This window comes from Peromyscus maniculatus, chromosome 4, assembly GCF_049852395.1.
Source record: "Peromyscus maniculatus bairdii isolate BWxNUB_F1_BW_parent chromosome 4, HU_Pman_BW_mat_3.1, whole genome shotgun sequence".
NCBI lineage: Eukaryota > Metazoa > Chordata > Mammalia > Rodentia > Cricetidae > Peromyscus > Peromyscus maniculatus.
This window is the reverse complement of record NC_134855.1, coordinates 130,940,055-130,960,268: the sequence shown is the minus strand read 5'-3', so window position 1 is coordinate 130,960,268 and position 20,214 is coordinate 130,940,055. Positions and strand designations below refer to the sequence as shown.

The 20,214-nt window shown below is 50.1% G+C and overlaps 1 protein-coding gene across 3 annotated transcripts; it reads right to left on the bottom strand.

The window, feature by feature from the left end:
• Positions 1–201: 201 nt before the first annotated feature.
• On the bottom strand, positions 202–19,768 carry Ccm2l (CCM2 like scaffold protein). 3 transcript variants are annotated; one of them, XM_076570865.1, is made up of 10 exons: positions 19,698–19,768; positions 15,924–16,091; positions 12,337–12,420; positions 12,065–12,248; positions 10,844–11,301; positions 8,183–8,318; positions 6,132–6,195; positions 3,233–3,362; positions 2,275–2,413; positions 202–1,117 (listed from the first exon to the last, which is right to left on the bottom strand). In XM_076570865.1, exons 1-10 carry the CDS (start codon positions 19,725–19,727, stop codon positions 816–818), a joined length of 1,695 nt encoding a protein of 564 aa, XP_076426980.1. In that variant the 5' UTR covers positions 19,728–19,768; the 3' UTR covers positions 202–815. The 3 variants fall into 3 exon arrangements, with proteins under 3 accessions (XP_076426980.1, XP_076426981.1, XP_076426982.1); XM_076570866.1 differs by having other exon boundaries at positions 12,065–12,245; XM_076570867.1 differs by lacking the exon at positions 6,132–6,195 and having other exon boundaries at positions 859–1,117.
• Between the last annotated feature and the right edge of the window lie 446 nt (positions 19,769–20,214).

Sequence of the window (20,214 nt, the reverse complement as noted above, 5' to 3'; positions counted from 1 at the left end):
GTTCTTTGGCTTGCCCAGCCCCAGGGCAAGCGTCTGCAGAGTCCTGGGTGTGTGTCTGGGGCTTGGGCGCAAGGCCAGGCTCTAAGACCACTGTGAAGGCCAGTCCTGTTTCTTCTTCAGGCTATAAACTCCTTCAGTCTTTGTGACATCTCATTCCACCCACTGCTCCCAGAAACGGTAGGTAAACTGAGTCAGAAAACATTCCAAGTGGAAAGAAACAGCATTTATTGAGCATCTACAGCATGCTAGGCTAAGGTCTTGACCTCAATACTAAAGTCTTGACCGCCATTCATCCCGATGACCACTTGTGAAAAGAGGTGAAATTATTGTACAGATGTGGAAATAGGTAGTGATATCCAAGAAGAACAGGGTCATTCCCTCATATTCATTCCTTAAAAAACAAAACAAAACAAAACAAAACAAAACAAAACAAAACAAAACAAAACAAAACAAAACAAAACAACAACAACAACAAAACTTCTCAGTTTCTCAGCCTGTAAAATTGAAGAGAGGTCTCTGGGCTCTCTGAAAATGGTTTTGTTTTGAGGTTGGGCAGGGTGTGCAGAAAACTGGGGCTTGAATTGGAAATCTTTTCTGTCCGCCAGTAGGTGGAGCGATTCTTCATCCTGTAGAGAACTCTAGGGTCTGGCTCTCCTTAGAGTAAAGCCATCTGCAGGACGTTCTTGGTATTGCAGGAACTGAAGCCCTGGAAACCCATCTGTAGTAACGAAGCCCAGAAGGCACAGATGGGAACCCAGGATGTCTGCGCAGTCAGAGGATGGTGTTCCAGGAGCAAGTGTACGAGCCTCTAGGGGCTACAGGTAGTTGTCTTCACCCTGATCGCCCCCGCTTGGGGAGACATCCTCGTAGACGTCGTCGTCGGGGGCCAGAGCCTCAATGTCGTGTGTAATGTCGGCCAGCAGCTGGTGGAAGGTCTGCGCCTCGGGCCGCTGGGCGGCTCCGTCATAGCTGCGCACCGCAGAGGCAGACGTGGAGCTCATGCTGCGCTTGATGCGGCCGAAGCTGTCGGTAAGGATGCCACCCTCACGGATGCCCACACTCTCCAGGAAGCTCTCGAAGTAGCCAATGTCCTGGTCCGGAATAAAGGGCCGCATCCCTACAGGACACAGGGCAAGGTGATTCCCTCATTCCGCCAGTCTGCGAAGGAGTGCCCCTCTCTGGAAGTCTGAGTTCAAATCCTGTCTCTGCCAGTGTGGCTTTACCCAAGATTTCTTTCTTTCTTTCTTTCTTTCTTTCTTTCTTTCTTTCTTTCTTTCTTTCTTTCTTTCTTTCTTTCTTTCTTTCTTTCTTTCTTTCTTTCTTTCTTTCTTTCTTTCTTTCTTTCTTTCTTTCTTTCTTTCTTTCTTTCTTTCTTTCTTTACTTCACAGAACAGCAGATGGCACAAGGCTCCCCACATGTTTGTTAGCTTAGTATATTCTTAGGGTTATATTCCCACAACCATTATTATTTTTTTTAAAGATTTATTTATTATGTATACAGCATGTATAACTGCAGGCCAGAAGAGGGCACCAGATCTGATTACGGATGGTTGTGAGAATTGAACTCAGGACCTCAGGTTGCTGGGAATTGAACTCAGGACCTCTGGAAGAGCAGCCAGTGCTCTTAACCTCTGAGCCATCTCTCTAGCCCCTACACAACCATTATTAAATAACTACTCAAACCTCACTTTCCTCACCTGTAAAAATAGACATTTTTACCTGTTTTGGTGCAAATGTAATAACAAGTTACTTCCCATGCTGAGCCCCATAAACGTTAGTTTTGCTTCCGTCCCCTTTTAGCTCTCTGACTTTCTTCCTTCACTTTGCTACCCCGAGTCTCAGTTTCTTTGCATGCAAATGGGCACAAAATAACTGTATTTACTTCCCAGAGGTGGGGACAGTCTATGAGATCGTGCTTGGCTTGTGATAACCGCCAAACATGTGCTTGCGTGCTGCCGGCATTATTCCTGTGGTGCTTATTAGCCCTAACTACCACACTAGCTGTGTGACTCTAGATAAGTTCCTTTGCCTCTCTGAGGCTGAGCCCCCACAGGCTGTGTGTGTAGGGGGTGGGTCATACCTGACCCAGCTTTGCTACCCGAGGGCTTTGTTCATGTCAGCTGTTTCCTGGCAATTCCTTTTCCTTCTCCATACCCTTGCCCTCCTTCTCTGTTCCAGGGTCTCAAGGTCTTGGCCTTAGGGGCTGGAAGAACAAAGCACTCCCAGGTGGTGCTGGACTAGGGATGCCAGGAGCCAAGGGGAGCCAGGGCTTACCAATGAGAAGGAACTTGCGCCGGTCCCCATAGAGTTTCTGCAGGCCTGCACAGAAGTCCTGGATAGGCAGCCCCAGGCGATAGTCTCGTAACAGTATTGCAAACTGCTGGATCTCAGGGGGACCCAGCTTACTCCGCAGCTGTGGGAATAAGGAATGTGTTGTCGAATGATCTTTTTGTACACTGTGAAGATGTGTCACTCTGACTGGTTTAATAAAAGGCTTAACTGGCCAATAGCTGGGCAGGATTTCCAGGCAGAGAGGATGCTGGGAAGAAGAAGGTGGAGATACTAGGAGATGGCAGAGCAAGTAGGATGGGCAGTATGGAGATGAGGTAATAAAGCCAGGAGGCAGAAAGTAAATTAATAGAAGTGGCTTAATTTAAGTTATAAGAGCTAGTTAGAAACAAGCCTAAGCTATAGGCCAAGCTTTCATAATTAATAATAAGTCTCTGTGTTGTTTTTTGGGAACTGGCAGCCCAAAGAAAAATCTGTCTTCAGGGACGCCCTTGGAGACCAGTCCCAGAGTGCAATAAAACTTGATTCCTGCTAAAAATGCTGGGGTTCTCTCCAACAGCCTGCCCGGCCTAGTCTGCCTCCAAAACCTTCCATTGCCCACTGGGGGAATATCTGGTCCTAGGAATGGGATGTGGGTCCAGCTTCCTAAGCCCAACCCTTTGGTGACCACCTCTGTGGTGTCAGGAGGTCACTACCTCTCTGATCCTTGCCTTTCCTCCTCTGCACCTGTGGTGAGAAGGGATCTCCCACCTCCTCGGGGTTGTTGAAAAGATAAAAGACATGATGTCTGAACAGGCTTGGAACATTCAGTGCTGGCTGATGTCAGTCAAGGCTTTTCTAAGCTGGCCTCTCCCGATCCCATCTCCCTCCCTGGCCTCTGAGCTGTCACATAAGACTCCTGCAATGCACCATGCTTGAGGCGGAGCACTGCCACCCCACTCACCGTGACCATGTAATCCTGCAGCTGCTCGAAGGCCCAGCTGCTGTGGTCAATACTGCTGCAGTGGGAGCCGTGGAAAGACGGGGTGGATGCGCCACTGTAACATGCTTCAAATGTGTCCTGGGAGCCATTGCTGCAGAGACAAGAGGAAAAGACCCTCATCAGCCTCCGTCCCTTTCCTTGAAGTTGGTTGGTCCTATGTACCAGTGCTCAAAGCCCCATCCTAGGCCTCACCTTCCCCTCCAAGGCTCTTCATGAGGCCCAGCTACCTTTCAAGTCCTCTCCTGCCCTCAGAACTCAGATCACACTGCCTTCCTCACCTCATCCCGGGCCTTTGCTCATGATGTTCCCTGGAATCTCCTCCTCACTTTCGCTCTCATATCTAGTGTTACAGTCACAGGGTCCCTACCTGCTTGTTCTGAATCCTTGCTGTTCCTGCGTGGCTGTGTTCATTCTCTGTGTGGATGCCCTGTCCCTTTTATCCCCAGCTCAACTATCATCAGTTTGGGGAAGCCCTTCTGGTTCCTAAATAAAGTACCCTTTCTGACTCCCATAGGCCAGGAAGCGTCTCTTCAGTGTGGTATCATCAATGCTGGCTGAATCTTGTGCTAAATTGTGTGGCTCTTGCTTTCTCCTTACGTCCTTTCTGTAAACCAGGCTGCCTAGCTCATCGTGGAGGGTTCTGTTTTATTTTTGACAGGGTCTCACATATCCTATGTAGCTAAAATTAGCCTTGAACTTTTGATCCTCCTGCCTCTTCCTCCCAAATGCTGGGATTACAGGCGTGAACTACCAAGCCTGGTTTATGCGATGATGGGGGTTGGAACCAGGGCTTCTGATGTGCTAGGCAAACACTCAACTCAGGTGCACCCCCAGCCTCATGTAGGAAGTTCTCTTTATTAACTGCTTTTAAAATAAGATGTCTACCCTGGGCTCCTGCCTTGCTTGGTTTTTAACTTGTTTCAGAATCACTTTCTTTTTTTCTTTTTCTTCTTTTTTTTTGTTTTTGTTTTTTTTTTTTGTTTTTGTTTTTGTTTTTGTTTTTTGAGACAGGGTTTCTCTGTGTAGCTTTGCACCTTTCCTGGAACTTGCTTTGTAGACCAGGCTGGCCTCAAACTCACAGAGATCTGCCTGCCTCTGCCTCCTGAGTGCTGGGGTTAAAGCTGTGCTCCACCACCGCCCAGCCAGAATCACTTTCTGTTATTATATACAGGACAGCATAGCTTCCTGGCCAAGACTGTGTATTTCTTTTGCTTGTTATTTGAGTCATGGTCTCATGTTGCCCAGGCTAGCCTCAAACTCACTATGTAACTGAAGCAGGCTTTGAACTTCGGATCCTTTGGCTTTCACCTCCCAAGTGCTGGGTCTAGAGACTTGGCAAGGGTGCAGACTCCTGAGTTCACATCCCAGCTTACTTGTGCTAGAAGCCTAAGTCTATGAAGTTTGTTGCCTGTTTGACCCTTGCAATGCTAAACATTGTTTCCCTAGTCCTCAGCTTTTCCATCTGTAAAATGGGAGGCTGAAGACTGGTGTCACTGTGAAATGACAGGAACTAATATTTGTAAAGCACTTCAGGTCATAGACCCTTTGAAATAGATAACTAGCCACATAGGTGCTAACAAAAGTCAGTGGCGCACTTTATGGCATACAGCAAGATCAGCAAATGTGTCCTTAGTGTGATTTTGCTCTCCTTGGTCAAGTCAGGTTAGCTATGGACTAGTCTATGTGCACACAGGCTTAGGGAGGCAAATGTAGTGCCAGTGTTAACGATAGTGTAGATAGGGCATACTGCTTGTCCACACTAGCGTCCTTAATAACAGGACCTATTACTATAGGTCTGCTCAGGACTTTATTGAATTTAAACTAAAAATCCCATATCTTGTGAAACTCCTCTATGTTGAACAAACTGGGATAGGCAATATTCTTAACAGAATTCCTTAAAAAAATTTTTTTGAGGCAGGTTTCATGTACCCCAGGTTGGTCTGGAATTCACTATGTAGCCAAGGGTAACCCTGAACTTCCGATTCTCTTGCTCCCACCTTCCCAGTACAGAGGTTACAGGTGTGCATCATTTTATGTAGTGTTAGGGATCGGACCAGGGCTTTGTGCATAGCTAGGGAAGGTCTTACTCTACCAACTGAGATACAACCCCAGCACCCAGAAAGCTGTTTTAGCCTACATTTTCCAGCCTGGCTTACAGCAGCTAGTTCTGACCAAGTGGCCAAATTCTGACTACTAAATGTAAGCTAGATAGGACGTGTGCGTGTGCGTGTGCGTGTGCGTGTGCGTGTGCGTGTGCGTGTGCGTGTGCGTGTGCGTGTGCGTGTGTGTGTGTGTGTGTGTTTTGCTAGGGATGGAACCCAGGGTCTTTTGCATGGCAATGCTGAAGTACTCCCTGGCCTCCACCCTCCCTAGAGAGGCTCTTGGCTGCTGCCGCATGGCTGCAACTACAGCTTAGACCATGAGGTTACTCTGAGGATGGTGAAGAGGAAGCTGTGACCGGAAGAGAAGCTTGGGGCCCAGAGGACCAGGAAGCCCCGAACTCTTGTTATACTTTATGTAAAAAGACAAGAAAACCAATCTTGTCTTTTTAAACCCACCCTCCTCAGGGTTTTCTGTTATACAGAGCCAACACTACAGTCAACCAACATTGTTTCCAGCATTAGCTGTAGCTTTGGACTCTGCAGGCCACTAAACCTAGGCGATCTGAAGATCTCTGTGCCAGATCTGAGTTCTGGCATTTCTAGGTCTCTCGTGGTTTATCCTGGAGCTCTGCTTACATCCCACCCTCAACGCAAATCAGGGTTGGGTCCCTTTCCCCCACACACTCTAGAGGAATGGCCCTGTTTTGGGTAGGGGTGAGGAGGAGAAAACCGGCATCCCCGACAAAGGTGATACCCACAAGGAGCTGCAGCAGCTCAGGTCGGCGTCGTAGGCAAACGTCCCATCTGTGCGGCAGCTCTCACCTGGGACCAGCAGACAGAAGAAGTGTCAGAAGTGACATGCAGGGTGACATCTTAGGCTCCCTGAAGCCCCAACCTTAGTGGTACCCTGGGATCTAGCTCTGGTCCAGCCCTGACACACAGCCAACTGTGGGCAACAATCTCCCTGATCCTCATCTTCCTCAGTGCCCAGGCGCGTAGCATCTGCCTTTTTGATGGGATGGGGGGAACGGCAAATGAGAGCCAATGGGGAAGTGTTGGTAAGTGTGTGTTTAGGTGAGTCAGGAAGATTCTGCAAGGGGGAAGAGGACTGGAGTGTGAAAGGAAAACAGTAGCATTTGTGGAGAATGTGCCTCCTCCTCAGTCTGCCCTTCATCTGTCCAGGCATGGCCTTCTCATCCCAGATCACTCGAGGTCAATCGGTCACCCTGAATTCTTAGAGGCCATTTCCTCATTACAGGTTTTCAAAACACTGTCTGTGGTTAGACATTTATCTGTGTGACTATTCCATGCAACTTGCAGGAAGGTGTGGCCATGCCTCAGTTTACCCACCATCAGTATATCTTGCAGATTGCAACTGGGCCCGAGACAGTCAGTGCTCAGCAAATATCTGTTGAATGAATGAATTGTCGGCTACCAGATGAGTGCTCTCATTCATTCACTCAGCATCCTGGTGGGATCTGATGAGATAGCCCAGCTTCGCAGCAGGCACAGCTCCTGTGGGTAGGAGGGCCTTCAGAAGGCCAGTGCCCCAGGTGCTGGAGCTGTGCAAACAGAGACCACCCTGTAGCAGGCTGTGGAGGGGGGATTCACTCAGTGACCTAGCACACAGAGGCAGGCTGTTGCAGGTAGAAGCTGTGGAACTAGACAGATTAGGTTTGGCTTCTGACTCTGACTTACTGACTGTACCACCTGTGACAATTTATTGACTACTCTGAGACTCGGTGTTTTTTTTTTTTTTTTTTTTAAATTGTAAAACTGATCCGCAGGGCCTCAGAAAGGCTCCTTGCCCCTTTTTTTCCTTTTGAGACAGGGTCTCACTTTGTAGTCCTAGCTAGTCTGGAACCTGTTATGTCGGCCAGGCTGGTTTTTAACGCACAGAGATCTTCCTGCCTCTGCCTCCCAAGTGCTGAGATCAATGACGTGCACCACCACTATGCCTAGATCTTTTCCTTTTTTAAGACAAGGCTTTTCCATTGTAGCTCAGGCTGACCTTAAACTGATCCTCGTGCCTCAGCTTCCCAAGAGCTCAGGACTATTGGCATATGCCATCGTGTCTAGCTCTGAGAGGTTTTAAATTTTTTTAATTACACAAAATTATTTATTTCGTGTATTTGTGCTTGGGCTTGAGCTTGCATATGCCATGGTGCCCATGTGGAGGTGAGAGGACAACTTTGGGGACTCAGTTTCTTCTTCCAGCCTGTGAGTCCTGAGGATTGAACTCAGGTTATCAAGCTTAGCTGCAGACACCCTTCCCCACTGAGCCTTCTCACCAGCCCAGGCTCTGAGCATTTTTCACTTATCCGAAGACTACCTGCCTATCATCTGTGGTGTGCCCAGTCCTGTGCTAGGTGAATGAGACAAGTAAGTTGCATGAAGATTCAAGAAGACTTGGCACCTCGCTATTGTGCTTGGCACCTAACTGGCACTCAATAAATGCCCATTAGCCTCACTTTAACTTCAGCCCTTGACTGCATATATGGACTAATCCAGCAATGTTAGCCTAGGAGCCTCATGGGGTGGATGGCGCAGTTAGCAGACAATACACGAGTGTAACTTTCTGCAAAGCAGGGACACCCAACACAAGAGAGGAGTTTCAAGTGCCCACGTTCATACTCATCCCAAACTTGACAACCTGATCATCTCTTAAAAGGTCATCTTGAAGACTGATATTCTATTAAGTGGACCCCTAGAACTGGGGAACAGCTCAGAACCCCTAAAGACCTTTATCAGCCCCGACTCTCAGGACATCCAGCCTTTCTGGGTGCTTTCTGGGAGTTGAGGTACTCACTGCAGCTGGAGAGCCATGGCCGCCTTGGCGTGGATCTGTAATGGTAGCCGGCCCGGTCTACACACTCGATGCTCTGGTCCCCATAGATGATCTGGAAGACTTGACAGATGAGTGCGCAGGACTCCTCAGCAGCATCCTGGTCCAGGGGGAGGAAGAGAGCTCAGCTCTTAGCCACTATCAGGGCACCTCTGCGTCCCCAGATGCAGTGGGAGCCAGTACTGAGACAAACCCCTTGGACCCCCTTAAGCAAATTTCAAAGACATTTCCCCTCAAAAGTATATGGCTCCTCTCCTGTTCTTATGATCTTTCATAGAACCCAGAGGCAACTCTGACTCCTGTGCCATGAAAATGCATTCCAGACTTCCAGGGGATTCTTGGCCTATCATGAACTTTATCTAACATAAGGGCTCCTTTAACTTACTGTACAGATGCATGAGCTGAAGCCCAGTAAGAAGATGGGATTAGGAGGAGGAGGGACACTTCAAAACCTTAGGCTCAGTGCTGTTAATGCTATTGGACACAATGTACAGCTGTGGGCTCCCTGGTGCCCAATGCAATAGTGGAAGCGATGTAATAACAGTAGTCTCTGTAGAAGGAAGAGGCTTGGGCAAGGCTTTGGAGACTGTACATTCGAGGAGGAAGTCACCTCTTCCAGCGAGACACAGAATAACTGCCAGTTCTTCTGCAATAACTATTTGAAACAATAACTGATTGAAAAAGATCATGCTTATGAATATACTGCCTCTAAAAAAGCCTAAGGTAAAAATTAAAATGTAATTCAGGATGGGTATCTGTGCTTGTAGCAGGTACTGATATTTACACCAGGGTGGATGCTTGCCATGACCCTAGAGTAGACAGGTCAGAGAGGACCCTCATTTATAGTTAAGGCTAGCACCGGGCGTTTTAGCTCTGACTGGTGTGCTTGGGACCACTGTACTTCAGACAGGAGGCCAGAAGCTCAGAGCCCTGGAAAGCAACTCATTTACTTATTCAACCACCAGGCCAGGACCGAAGCGTTAAAGCTGCCACACTTGAGTGGGATAGCCAACACACGTGGTTGCCTCTGTCTGGTGCTCAATTTGCAGGCCCTTGGTTTGACTGACTGTTTCTCCTCCTTGCTTCATTTTAAACAAAGCAAACTAAGTTTCCCTGTTGAAGCAGATCTCTTCCTCCATTCCCTAGCACATGGGCTGCTCAATTCCTTTCTGAGCCAGCCTGACCCATTGACCCTAGCTTTTCTGTCTATGTGTCTGTCCTTTTTCATTTCCTCGTCACCCTAGTCAAGTTTCCAGGATGAAGTTGTGTTGGATGAGGCAGTAGAGTACAGAATATAAGAAAGGGCTGAGCCAATGGGGTAGAGCATGATGACATTATCCCAGCGAGAGGAGATGGAGCTGGCTATGGACAGTACAGGGCATAGGATTTGCATGTATTTAAACATAAGGTCAGTGAGATCTATTGACAGAATAGATTGTGTGTGCGCGCTTGTGTGTGTGTGTGTGTGTGTGTGTGTGTGTGTGTGTGTATAAGACAGAGGTAGAGACAGAGGCAGAGACAGAGAAAGAGAAAGAGAGACAGACAAACCAAGACCCACTACAAGGTTTCAGCCCGAGCCACCAAGGATGGAGCTGCCATTCAATGAAACAAGGAGATGAAGGTGATTTCGGGTTTGGGAGGAGACTGGGAGCTCAATTGGACAAATTCATGCTGCAATGACAAGCAGACCTGGAAAAGACAAGATGAGCGGAGATTTGGTTAGAGATGAAATAATTCAGGGTGTTCTCCGGGTTTTAGAAGGCAGCAGAGTCAACATCACCTAGAACAAGTGTGGATAAAGGAGAGAAGACTGAGGATAACATCTAGACAACCCCTACTTTAAGAGGCTGGAGAGAAAAGGAGGTACCAGCTTTCAAGCAGGAGTGTGGCGTGGGGGTTGGGACAAACCAGAGAAGGAGCCCTAGATGTCAAGTGAGAAAGTATCTCAGGGTGGAAGCCTGAGCTACAGTGCTGTGTTCCAGGCATTGGCCGCCTCTCCCTGCACACAAGCACACTCGTTGTTGAGAGAGAGAGAGCGAGCCCAGGGCCCTGGGGTAGAGGAGGGGTTTGGAAGGCTTGCTGGACTGGGTACTCCTCTAGGGAGGACACCAAATGGCTTGCTCACCTCCATACACACAACACCTGGCCCAGTGTGGATCACACAGCTGGCACTCAATAAATACCATGAAGCCAGCCAGGCAGTGGTGACGAAGGCCTCAGGAGGCAGAGACAGGCGGATCTCTGTGAGTTCGAGGCCAGTCGGATCTACAGAGCGAGCTTCAGGACAGCTAGGGCTACACACAGAGAAGCAGTGTATATTCAAGTGAGTGAGAGCAAAGGTGAATGGGGACAGAGAGGTGACAGGCAGGGCAGGCAAGAATGAAGGTAAGGCTTCTTCTGCCTTAGGTGGCTACCTTAGTTACCAAGAGTAAGGCTTTGAATTTCCCGGGTTCGAAACTTTAAGCCTATGTCCTTCCTTAAGGAATGGGAATAGGTGCGATATTTGCCCTAGGGGCTGCTGTGGGGATTAAGTGTTAATGTTGACCCAAGGTGCTTCACGTGTGTGGTGGGATTAGTGCGATTGTGACTGTCAGGGCGGTGGCGCCAACACTGCCTCGCGCTCACCCTGTTGGCCACAGCTAGGATGACCAGGTTGCAGTAGGCGTCGGGGCTGGGGTTCTGGGGATCCAGCGGGTTGGGGCCGGGGTGGCGTCGCTCCCAGCTGCCGCCGACGCCGCCACCCGCCTGCCGCCGCTCCCAGCTGCCGCCCGGCTTGCCCGCGCCGCCGCCGCCCGCGTGCCGCCGCTCCCAGCTGCCGCTGAACGTCTGTCGCCGCTCCCAGCTGCCCGACGCCCGAGCTCCCGCGCGCTGCCGCTCCAGGCTGCCGCCGCCGCCCGCCGCCCGGGCCTCGGCGCCCGCACCCCCGCCCCACGCCATGCGCCAGTCCAGGCTGCAGATGGTGTGGCGTCGCTCGGCGGTGCCCACCCGCCGCTTTTCGGGTGCGGCGCCAGGAGGGCCCGGATCTCGCCCCGTACCTCCGGGGCTGGCGTCCACGCCCGCCGGCACCGGGTCCACGCCCAGACCTAGGAGAGGCCGCGGATCGGGGGGCGGGGGGTCAGCAGCAGGCTGCGGAGGCCACCCGGAGGGCCACCGCACAGTTCTGGGGTCCCTGCTCTAAGGTCCCGCCCAGCACCAGAGCCCAGGCTCTGATGTCGTGACTTTCGCCCGCCCCTCCCCGCCCGGCCCTGGGCCTATGACTCCGCCTCCAGACTTTGGCTCCTCCCCAGATCTCCTGGGTGGCAGTAGCTTAGTTCCCATCCTTCCCTACACACCCGAGGGCCCTTCCCTTCGGGCCTGCTTTCTGAATTGAAGGCGGTGGTCAAGTTGTCCCCTTTCTCCGTACCCTTCCTTTGGACGGTGACCCTGGTCTAAGCATCCCTGCCTTCCAGTACGACTTCTGCTATCTTCAGTCCCACTCCCAGATCGCTGACTGTAACCTCCCAGAAGGCCAGACCCCAGTCCTCCCCTAGCCCGAGGGTGCCCCCTACGTCTTCTACCACCTCCTTTAACGTTGAACTCTACTAAAGTAGCCCTGCGTGGAACTCGGGACTCCCAATTTCTCCGTCCTACCCAACCTCCTCAATCTGGTCAGGCTGCCCACTCCTCATCAGCAACCCCAGGCTGTCTGGTCTCGCCTATGGCTTCTTCTGCCCGCCCCCAGTCTCAGAATAGTGTGCTCAGATTTCTGCTATCCCTCTCCCAGCCTCGGACCCATCCCTGGTGCTCTTCACTCAATGGCCCTAGCACTGCAGGTTGGCCTCCCCACCCCGCTTCCCTGCACCGCACCAGTCTTAAGCACTAGCAGATGCAGCGCGTCGTCCTGCAGGTAGGAGGCAGCGGCGATCTCGTGCGTGGGGATGCGCAGGATGAGCTCCTCGTTGTCCCGCCAAGTGAGCAGCAGGCAGCGTGCCGACAGGCTCAGGATGCTGTCCTGCTCCGGCGTGGTCTTCAGAGGCAGCTCCTTCAGCTGCTGCGGGGTGGGTCGGATCTCCTGAGTCCCCGAGGACTGGGGGAAGGGAAGGAGACCCTGCCCTCCTCCCTCTTCCCCAGCGCCTCACCCTGGCAGTGTCCAGCAGCTGCAGGAGCTCGTCTCGGCTGGAGGGGTTCAGTGAGGAAGTCACCCAGGTGAGGTGGCCCAGGAACTGGATGGAAAATGGGAAGTCACCGTGAAGAAGCCTTAGGAGATTCTAGCCTCCTCGTTAACGCAGGACAGGCTGAAACACTCAAATTAATAATAACCAGTGTGATGGCTAATTTTGGTTGTCAACTTAACTACATACGGAACTGACTCAAATCCAAGCCGCTGGGCACTCCTGTGGAGGGTTCTCTTGACTGTATCATTTGAAGGCAGAGACTGTCTTAAATCTGGGTCACACCTTCTGGTGGCAGCCCACATAAAAGGACACGGAAGAAGGAAGCTTTCACTTTTTGCGTGCTTTTCCTCGCTCTCGCTGGCAAATTCATCTATCCTGCTGCAGGGGCATCCCTTCCATGGTAATAGATGCCAATTCTTCAGGATTTCCACAAAGAAAGACCAGATGAGACATTAAGCCTCATAGACTGAACAACTATCAGATTCATGGCTTTTCTGTTAGAAGACTGTCATTGTTGAACTGGATGGACCACAGCCTGTAAATCACTCTAGTCTCTCTCTCTCTCTCTCTCTCTCTCTCTCTCTCTCTCTCTCTCTCTCTCTCTTCTCTCTCTCTCTCTCTCTCTCTCTCTCTCTCTCTCTCTCTCTCTCTCTCTCCTCTCTCCTCTCTCCTCTCTCCTCTCTCCTCTTTCTCCTTTCCCTCTAAAGAACTTTGACTAATAGAACCTGATAGCCAGGACCAGTTCTGAGTTTATGTATCTACACACACATATGTATATTTTTCCCATCCATTCATCTTTGCTTTAAGGGTTAAAAGCCAACTAAAAGTCTGGCCCTGGACTATAGCTAGAAAGGGTAAGGCTGGCCAGGTTGTAGTGGAGCATGTTGTAATCCAGCACTTCGGAGGTGGAAGCAGGAAGTTTAAGGGTCCAAGTTCATCGTTGGGTACACAGCAAGTTCAAGACCTCCCTGGGTGACATTGGACACTGTGGGGTATGGATTACATGAGCCAGAGCCCACATTTCCAACAGCTAGCTGACATACACTAACCCCTGGCCATCTCACTCTATAAGGTCGTGCAGGAAGCAAAGTAATCTAGTGCCCCTCAGCCCACTGCCATACTAAAGATCAGGTTTGGAGCTCCTTTGCATGCTGGGCCAGACTCTACTATTTTCCGTGTTTATGTGTATGCATGTTGCCGTGAGTGAGTGCAGGCATATGCCATAGCACCTGTGTGGAAGTCAGGGGATAAGCTCTTGCCTTCCACATTGCCGGAGGCGGTGTGTGTGTGTGTGTGTGTGTGTGTGTGTGTGTGTGTGTGTGTGTGTTATCCTTCACATGCCAAATGAGCTGGCTCCTGAGCTTCTGTGGATTCTCTTTCCACCTCCCATCTCGACTGTGTGAGCTTTTTAGGACCACCGGTGCATGCTCTGTGTGTGCTGGGCTTTATAGGGGTTTGGGGATTGGCACTCTGGTCCTCAAATTTGCCAGCAAGCACTTTAGCCACTGAGCCATTGTCCTCTCCACACTTACCCCAGGCTCTGCTATTACGTCTTGAAGAACCCCTGGAATTTTCTTGCCCAGGGGTTCTCCCTACCCCATGCGTTATCCTTTTAACAACCTCATTGCAGATCAAAAGGAAAGAAACATGGAATTAATATATCCTTTCTTTCTTTTTTTTCTTTTTTTTTTAATGATGTTCTCTTGCCAGGTGGTGGTGTCACAGCACTCAGGAGGCAGAGGCAGGCAGATCTCTGAGTCTGAGGCCAGCCTGGTCTACAGAGTGAGTTCTAGGACAGCCAGGGCTACAAAGTGAAGCCCTGTCTCAATCAAACAGACAATAAAAGTAATAAAAATCTTTATTGTGGGAGTTGCCAACCAATGACTGCTCTAACTTGAGACCCACACCACAAGAGGGAACCTATGCCCAACACTGCCTGGATGGTCAGGAACCTGAAGCTGGATGGCTCAGAGACCTAGGATAGAACTGAATAAGACTGACCAAATATATATATATCATTGAGTCCTAACACTATTCTGCTATATTCATAGATCAGTGTCTAGCCCGATCGTCATCAGAGAGGCTTTCTCTGATGGGAACAGAAGCAGAGACCCACAATCAAACTTTAGACAGAGCTCGGGGAGCCCCATTGGAAGAGGGAGAGGATGGACTGTAGGAGCCAGAGGGGTCAAGGACACCATGAGAACACGGCTCACAGAATCAGCTAAGCAGGGCTCTTAGGGGCTCAGAGACGGAAGCAGCGATCAGGGAGTCTGCTCCAGGCTCTCTGCATACATGCTGAGGTTGTTTAGATTGGGTTTTTGGGGGACTCCTAACAGTGGGAATGGGGGTGTCTCTGACTCTTCTGCTTGCTCTTGGGACCCTTTTCCTCCTCCTGTGTAGCCTTGTCCAGCCTTGCTATGAGGGTTTATGTCTAGCCTTACTGCATCTTGTTATGCCATGTTTGGTTGATACCCTGAGAGGCCTGCTCTTTTCTGAAGCCAAACAGGAGCAGTGGATCTGAGGGAGAGGGGAGTGGGGTGGGGTGGTGAGATGGTGGTGGGGAACTGGGAGGATTGGAAGGAGGGGAGATTGTGATCAGGATGTGTTACATGAAAGAAAAGGGAAAAAAATGATGCTCTCGGTCAACATGTGAGTTCCCCATCCATTCTTAGTTATAGCAACATTATCATTTTAATGTTATTATTCAGTGTAAGAATTAACTTTTTTATTACTTTAATTGCAGTCTTCTGGGTGAATCTCACCACTCACATCTTTCCTTTTTATTCTGTAAATTTTCAGCTCTTGGTTTTTAAACATATTCATTTTCTGGCTTTTCTCTATTTATAAGGTTGCCAGATAAAATACAAGATGCCAGTTAAACAACAATTTTGTTTTTAGGTTTTTTTTTTTTTTTGTACTTTTAGTTCCATTTAATATTTGGAGCATATCTATGCTAAAGGAATAATCACTGCTCATCTGAAATTTAAATTTGATTAGGTAGCCTGTTTGTTAAATGCGCTAATCCTGCCTCACACCCATCTATGGCTGATGAGGACCGGTTTCCCTCCCCAGTGCTCCTTCACAGTGCCTCTAAAATACAGTCAAGCTTTGGAGTGTAAGAGAGCCCTCCATTGCGGCTTCTCCCAATGCTTCCACCTCCAGCCCCGCCTCCTTCACCGGACATGCAGCCTGGGGTCTCCAGAATGATAGGTGAGTGCTCTACCACCAAGTCACACACCCAGCCTCTTCCTTGCCTTTAACGTGGACACTGAATAATGGAGACTTGCAGACAAAAATCTCACGAGGAGGCTGAACTTTTGGGAACACAGCACGGCTTCCCACCCAGTCTCCTGTGGAGGTAGGTTCTGAGCCCCATGTTGGGACAGGAATTTGGGGGGCTCAGTGGGAGGTGTCGCCTGCTGAGGATGTGCAGCCTGTGGCTGTGAGGTAGGAGGCTGTTCCACCAGAGCCACAGCTTCCTTCATATGGCACAGCGTGTGTCAAGGGTTGGCGTGCCTCCGATGCCCCCCACCCCTTCTCATGCTCACCTTGACCTCCTTCTCCAGGTAGTCACACAGCAGGATGTGGGGGTCGATGAGGTAGTCAGGAGGATACAGAGGCATAGAGTGCAGGGGCCTGCGACTGACGTGGTTCCTGAAGGCAGCCTGGCGTGCAGCCTTCGGGAACACCAGCCTTCGGATGGGAGACACAAAGCCCTGGGGGAGACAGGAGAGTCCCAGTAACAACAGCACCGGCTTTACTGAGTGCTCAGGAGCTCAGGTCTACTTCCACAACCTAAATTAATCCCCAAACAGCAGGAGGCTCCCCTTTCACAGCTGGAGCAGTGAAGCCCCAGATGGAGAGCTAGAACCCAGGCTGGTGACAGTCCAGGTGGGACATCCCAGTTCCCAGACCTCCCGGGGAGGGTGATGTTCCTGCCAGTCAGATTCAAAGAGTGGCCAAGGCTGGGGCTAAGTGGAGGATGCCTAGGCATTTGTTAAGTTATTGCCTGTGGATGGATCAAGGCCACAGGTGCAGATTCCAGGGCACAGCCCAACCCAGCAGCACCTAAGGCTCAGAGAATGTGTAAGCTTTGCTCTAGAGCTGCCAATCTAGATGAGCTCTCCTGGACCAGCAGCAGTAAAACCTGGGAATCTGGGAAATGCTGCTTCCTGGGTCCCATCCTAGACCTACTGAATCTGAAGCCCTGGGGGCTTCCTCCCTGGTGGCATTCTAGAGCAGTTCCTAAAGCTCTGGGTGCTGGGACTACATATGCCCCAGCAAAGCAAACCACAAATTCTGGTAGCATGTGTTGTATGCTGCTTAGCTCTGCCACAAGACAAGTACAAACAGAAGAAACTGTCGCCTAAGAGCGTGCACTCAAGTCTACATGTTCATTTAACAAATATTTATTCATGCCTATCTGCCTGCAACCTGTGCCGGGTGCCAGGTGCTGGGATTTGGGAAACGCTAGACCCCAGTCTTGCCTCCAGGGTCATGACAAGTGACCTAAACTAGTACATATCAGATTTGACTGTGCTTGAGAATTCTGATTCAGTGGGTCTGAAGTGGGACCTGAGACTGCATTTCTAATAAGCCAGAGGGGGTATTGATGCTGTGTGCATGTGCATGTGCATACGTGTTTGTGGTCGTGTGTGTGTGTGTGTGTGTGTGTGTGTGTGTGTGTGTGTGTGTGTGTGTTTACATGTCACATTCACAACTGTGGAGATCACAGGACAACCTCAGGTTTTGCAGGGAGCTGTCTGCCAAGCAGGCCAGGCTGGTTGGCCAGTGAGCTGCAGTGAGCTGCTGTCTCCCTCTCCCCAGCACTGGGATTATTATTAAAACTATTAGTTAACTCACCCAGTCTCTAGCTCTTGCAGTTCGTCTCACAGTTACTATGCCACTACATTGGCTTTTTTTAAAAATGTGGATTCAGGTCCTCATGGTTGTGCAGCAAGCACTTTACCAACTGAACATCTCCCAGCTCTCATGTTGCATCTCGAGAATCTAGGCTAGTGATTCTCCAGTGTGGTTTCACAACCCAGAAGCTAACTAGAAGTACAGTCTTTGACCTGTACATCAGAGCCTGGAGATGAGGCCCCATGGTCTCTGAGTGATTCTGACATACGACCACTCAAGTTTCTGAGGGACCATCATGGAGTCTGCAACAGATTTCTCCTAGAAACCTGGGAGAAGCCCTCCAAGCAGAGGACAGAGATGAACAAGATCCCCAAGAGACTTCAAAAGCAGAGGGAGAGGAATCTGAGGTCATTGAGCACAGTCCATTTATCATGGCTGGATTATAAGAGACAAGTCCTGAGAGCCTTTAGTGCTAGCTAGAGCTAGGATGTTTTCCTGTACCCATGAGTAGTGTGTGTGTGTGTGTGTGTGTGTGTGTGTCTGTCTGTCTGTCTGTCTGTCTGTCTGTCTGTCTGTCTCTCTTTGCTCCCAGGGATCCAGCCTCAGCCCACCCTTTACCCCCACTGTGTACAGTATTGCTTGCTCCCATCTCTCAGCTGCTCAGCTTTTCTAATTCCTGCCATGGAAGGAACATGCTATTTCTTAGCCCCTGCTTGTTTTCCTTGAACCCATCAGCTCATATGCCCAACTCAGCAATCTAAGACTCGATACCCTAATGCTCCATCTTCCAGCACTGAGCACAGCGGCTTTGTGCAACATTTACATCAATTCCATTTGTTGTTTTTAAAAAAGCTAGTAATTGTTTACCTCATTAGACTGTGAGCTCCCAGGAAGAAGTGGGGGACCTTATTTGACATTGCTCATCACTGTCATCTACAGTCAGATTTTCTTGTCCTGACTGCCTGTTCCCCAATATCCAGCAGCTGCTTTCCAAATTACCACACAGAGGCTTATATTAATTATAAATGCTTGGCCAATAGCTCAGGCTTATTACTAATTAGCTCTTTCAACTTAAATTAACCCATTTCTATTAATCTATGTATTGCCTGTGATTTTACCTGTCCTCTAGCATGTCTTGCTTCCTGAGTGGCTGGCTGGCTGGCATCTTCCTGATTCAACCCTCTTCCTTCCCATCATTCTTATTTTGGCTTTCCCACCTAACTTCCTGCCCAGCTACCGGCCTGTCAGCTTTTTAGTAACCAATGAGAGTAAAACATAGTCATAGTGTAGGAAAGGATTGTTCCACAGCAGTCCTCTCTAGCACAAGGCACAGTTCATAGCACATAACAGGTGCTCGCTAAGTGTCTATCAAAAGAATGGGCCTTACTGGGTGAGTTCTAGCACTCAGGAGGCTGAAGCAGAAGAGTTGCTGTGAGATTGAGGCCAGCCTGGGCTACATAGTGAGTTCAGGATCAGCCTGGGTTACCCTGTCTCATAAATCAATGCATAGACCCAAGAAAGGACATGTGCACATGTTGGCCCCAGATTCATATCGGGCACACTGTGTCAGTATTGGAGATTTTTATCTGGAGTCTCACACAAATACTTCTGAACTGCACCCTTGGCCCTCTTCACACTTACAATTCTTATATCAATTTGCAGTTTGGGGTATCAAACCTGGGGCCTTATGTGTGCTAGGCAAGCACTTGGCCATGGAGGGACTCTCCCAGCCCACTTTCACAATTTTGAGACAGGTTCTCACTAACTTACCCAGACTGACCTTAAACTTGTAAGCCTTCTGCTTCAGTCTCCAGATATCTGGGATTACAGGCCTGTGCCACCATACTGCCTCATGTGAGTGCCTTATAAAACATTCTGAACCAGGTTTCTTGGGTGAAGAGGATTCTAGGTGGATGGGGATGGAGTGGGAAGTGGAATTGTAACGAATAGGAAAACCACTCAAATTCAGAAAAAGGAAGATGGGGAGGAGACTTGGGATGGTTTGGGCTGAGGAGTGAGTTCTTGCACAAAGCTGGGGAGGCCAGGTGTAGCTTGGGAGACATCCAGGGAGCAGGTGGGAGGCCCCAGCCTGGCTGGGCAATTTGCCAGCCTATAATCACCTTGGCTGAGCCTTCCTATCTGGGTGAGCAGGGAATGTGTCTGCTGGGTGTCTGTCTGTCCGTCTCTCTGAGAAGCTGTAGGAAGCTACCACCGGAAGGTTCAGGAAGCAGGTTTCCCAGGAAGACCCCGTCTGTCTCTCGGGATAATATGGCAGAGGCCACTAAGAGTGGAACTTAGAGCCGCGTCCAGATGTCTGGCTGCCCGGGACAGAAAGGCAGATCCTTCCAAAGGAGAAGGCGGGCCCGACTTGTGACATTTGTTACCTCCGTGCCGGCTCCTCTCTCTACCCCAGCTTCAGGGACAGTTCTCAGCCCTGTCCCTCGCACACTCCCACCTACCTTCTTCCCTTTCTTGGCTTCATATTCCATGGTGGACCGGCTCCTCTGCTCCTGCCACCCTCCTGGCCACCCCCGCCAGACCCCCCCCCCCTTCCATTTCCTTTGTTCTCTTTCCTGCCTGGTCGGAAACTCCACCAGCCCCAGAGTTCCTGCCCCTCCCATCTGATGGTGGGGGTTGGGGGTAGACGGAGAACACTGCCTTGGGACCCTATCACTGAAGGGTGGGGGCCGAAGATGGCGTCCAGGGGGCTTGGCAGTTGGAGCAGACTGAGGGAGATCCCATTTGGATCATCCCCCTGCGTCTGCCACCGACTTTGCTGGGTGACTTTGGAACCTGCTGCCTGCTTCTCCGTATACACCAGGAGAAAACCGAGTCTCTCCCTGAGAAATGAATGAGAGAGTGGCTGGAAAGTGCTTCAGACAGTGTCCAAGCCATTTAAGATTAAATTAAGAATAGGAATGATCATTACTTCTCGTAGAGGTGGCTTATGGGAGCCGCTGGGACTGGCTGCCTGCT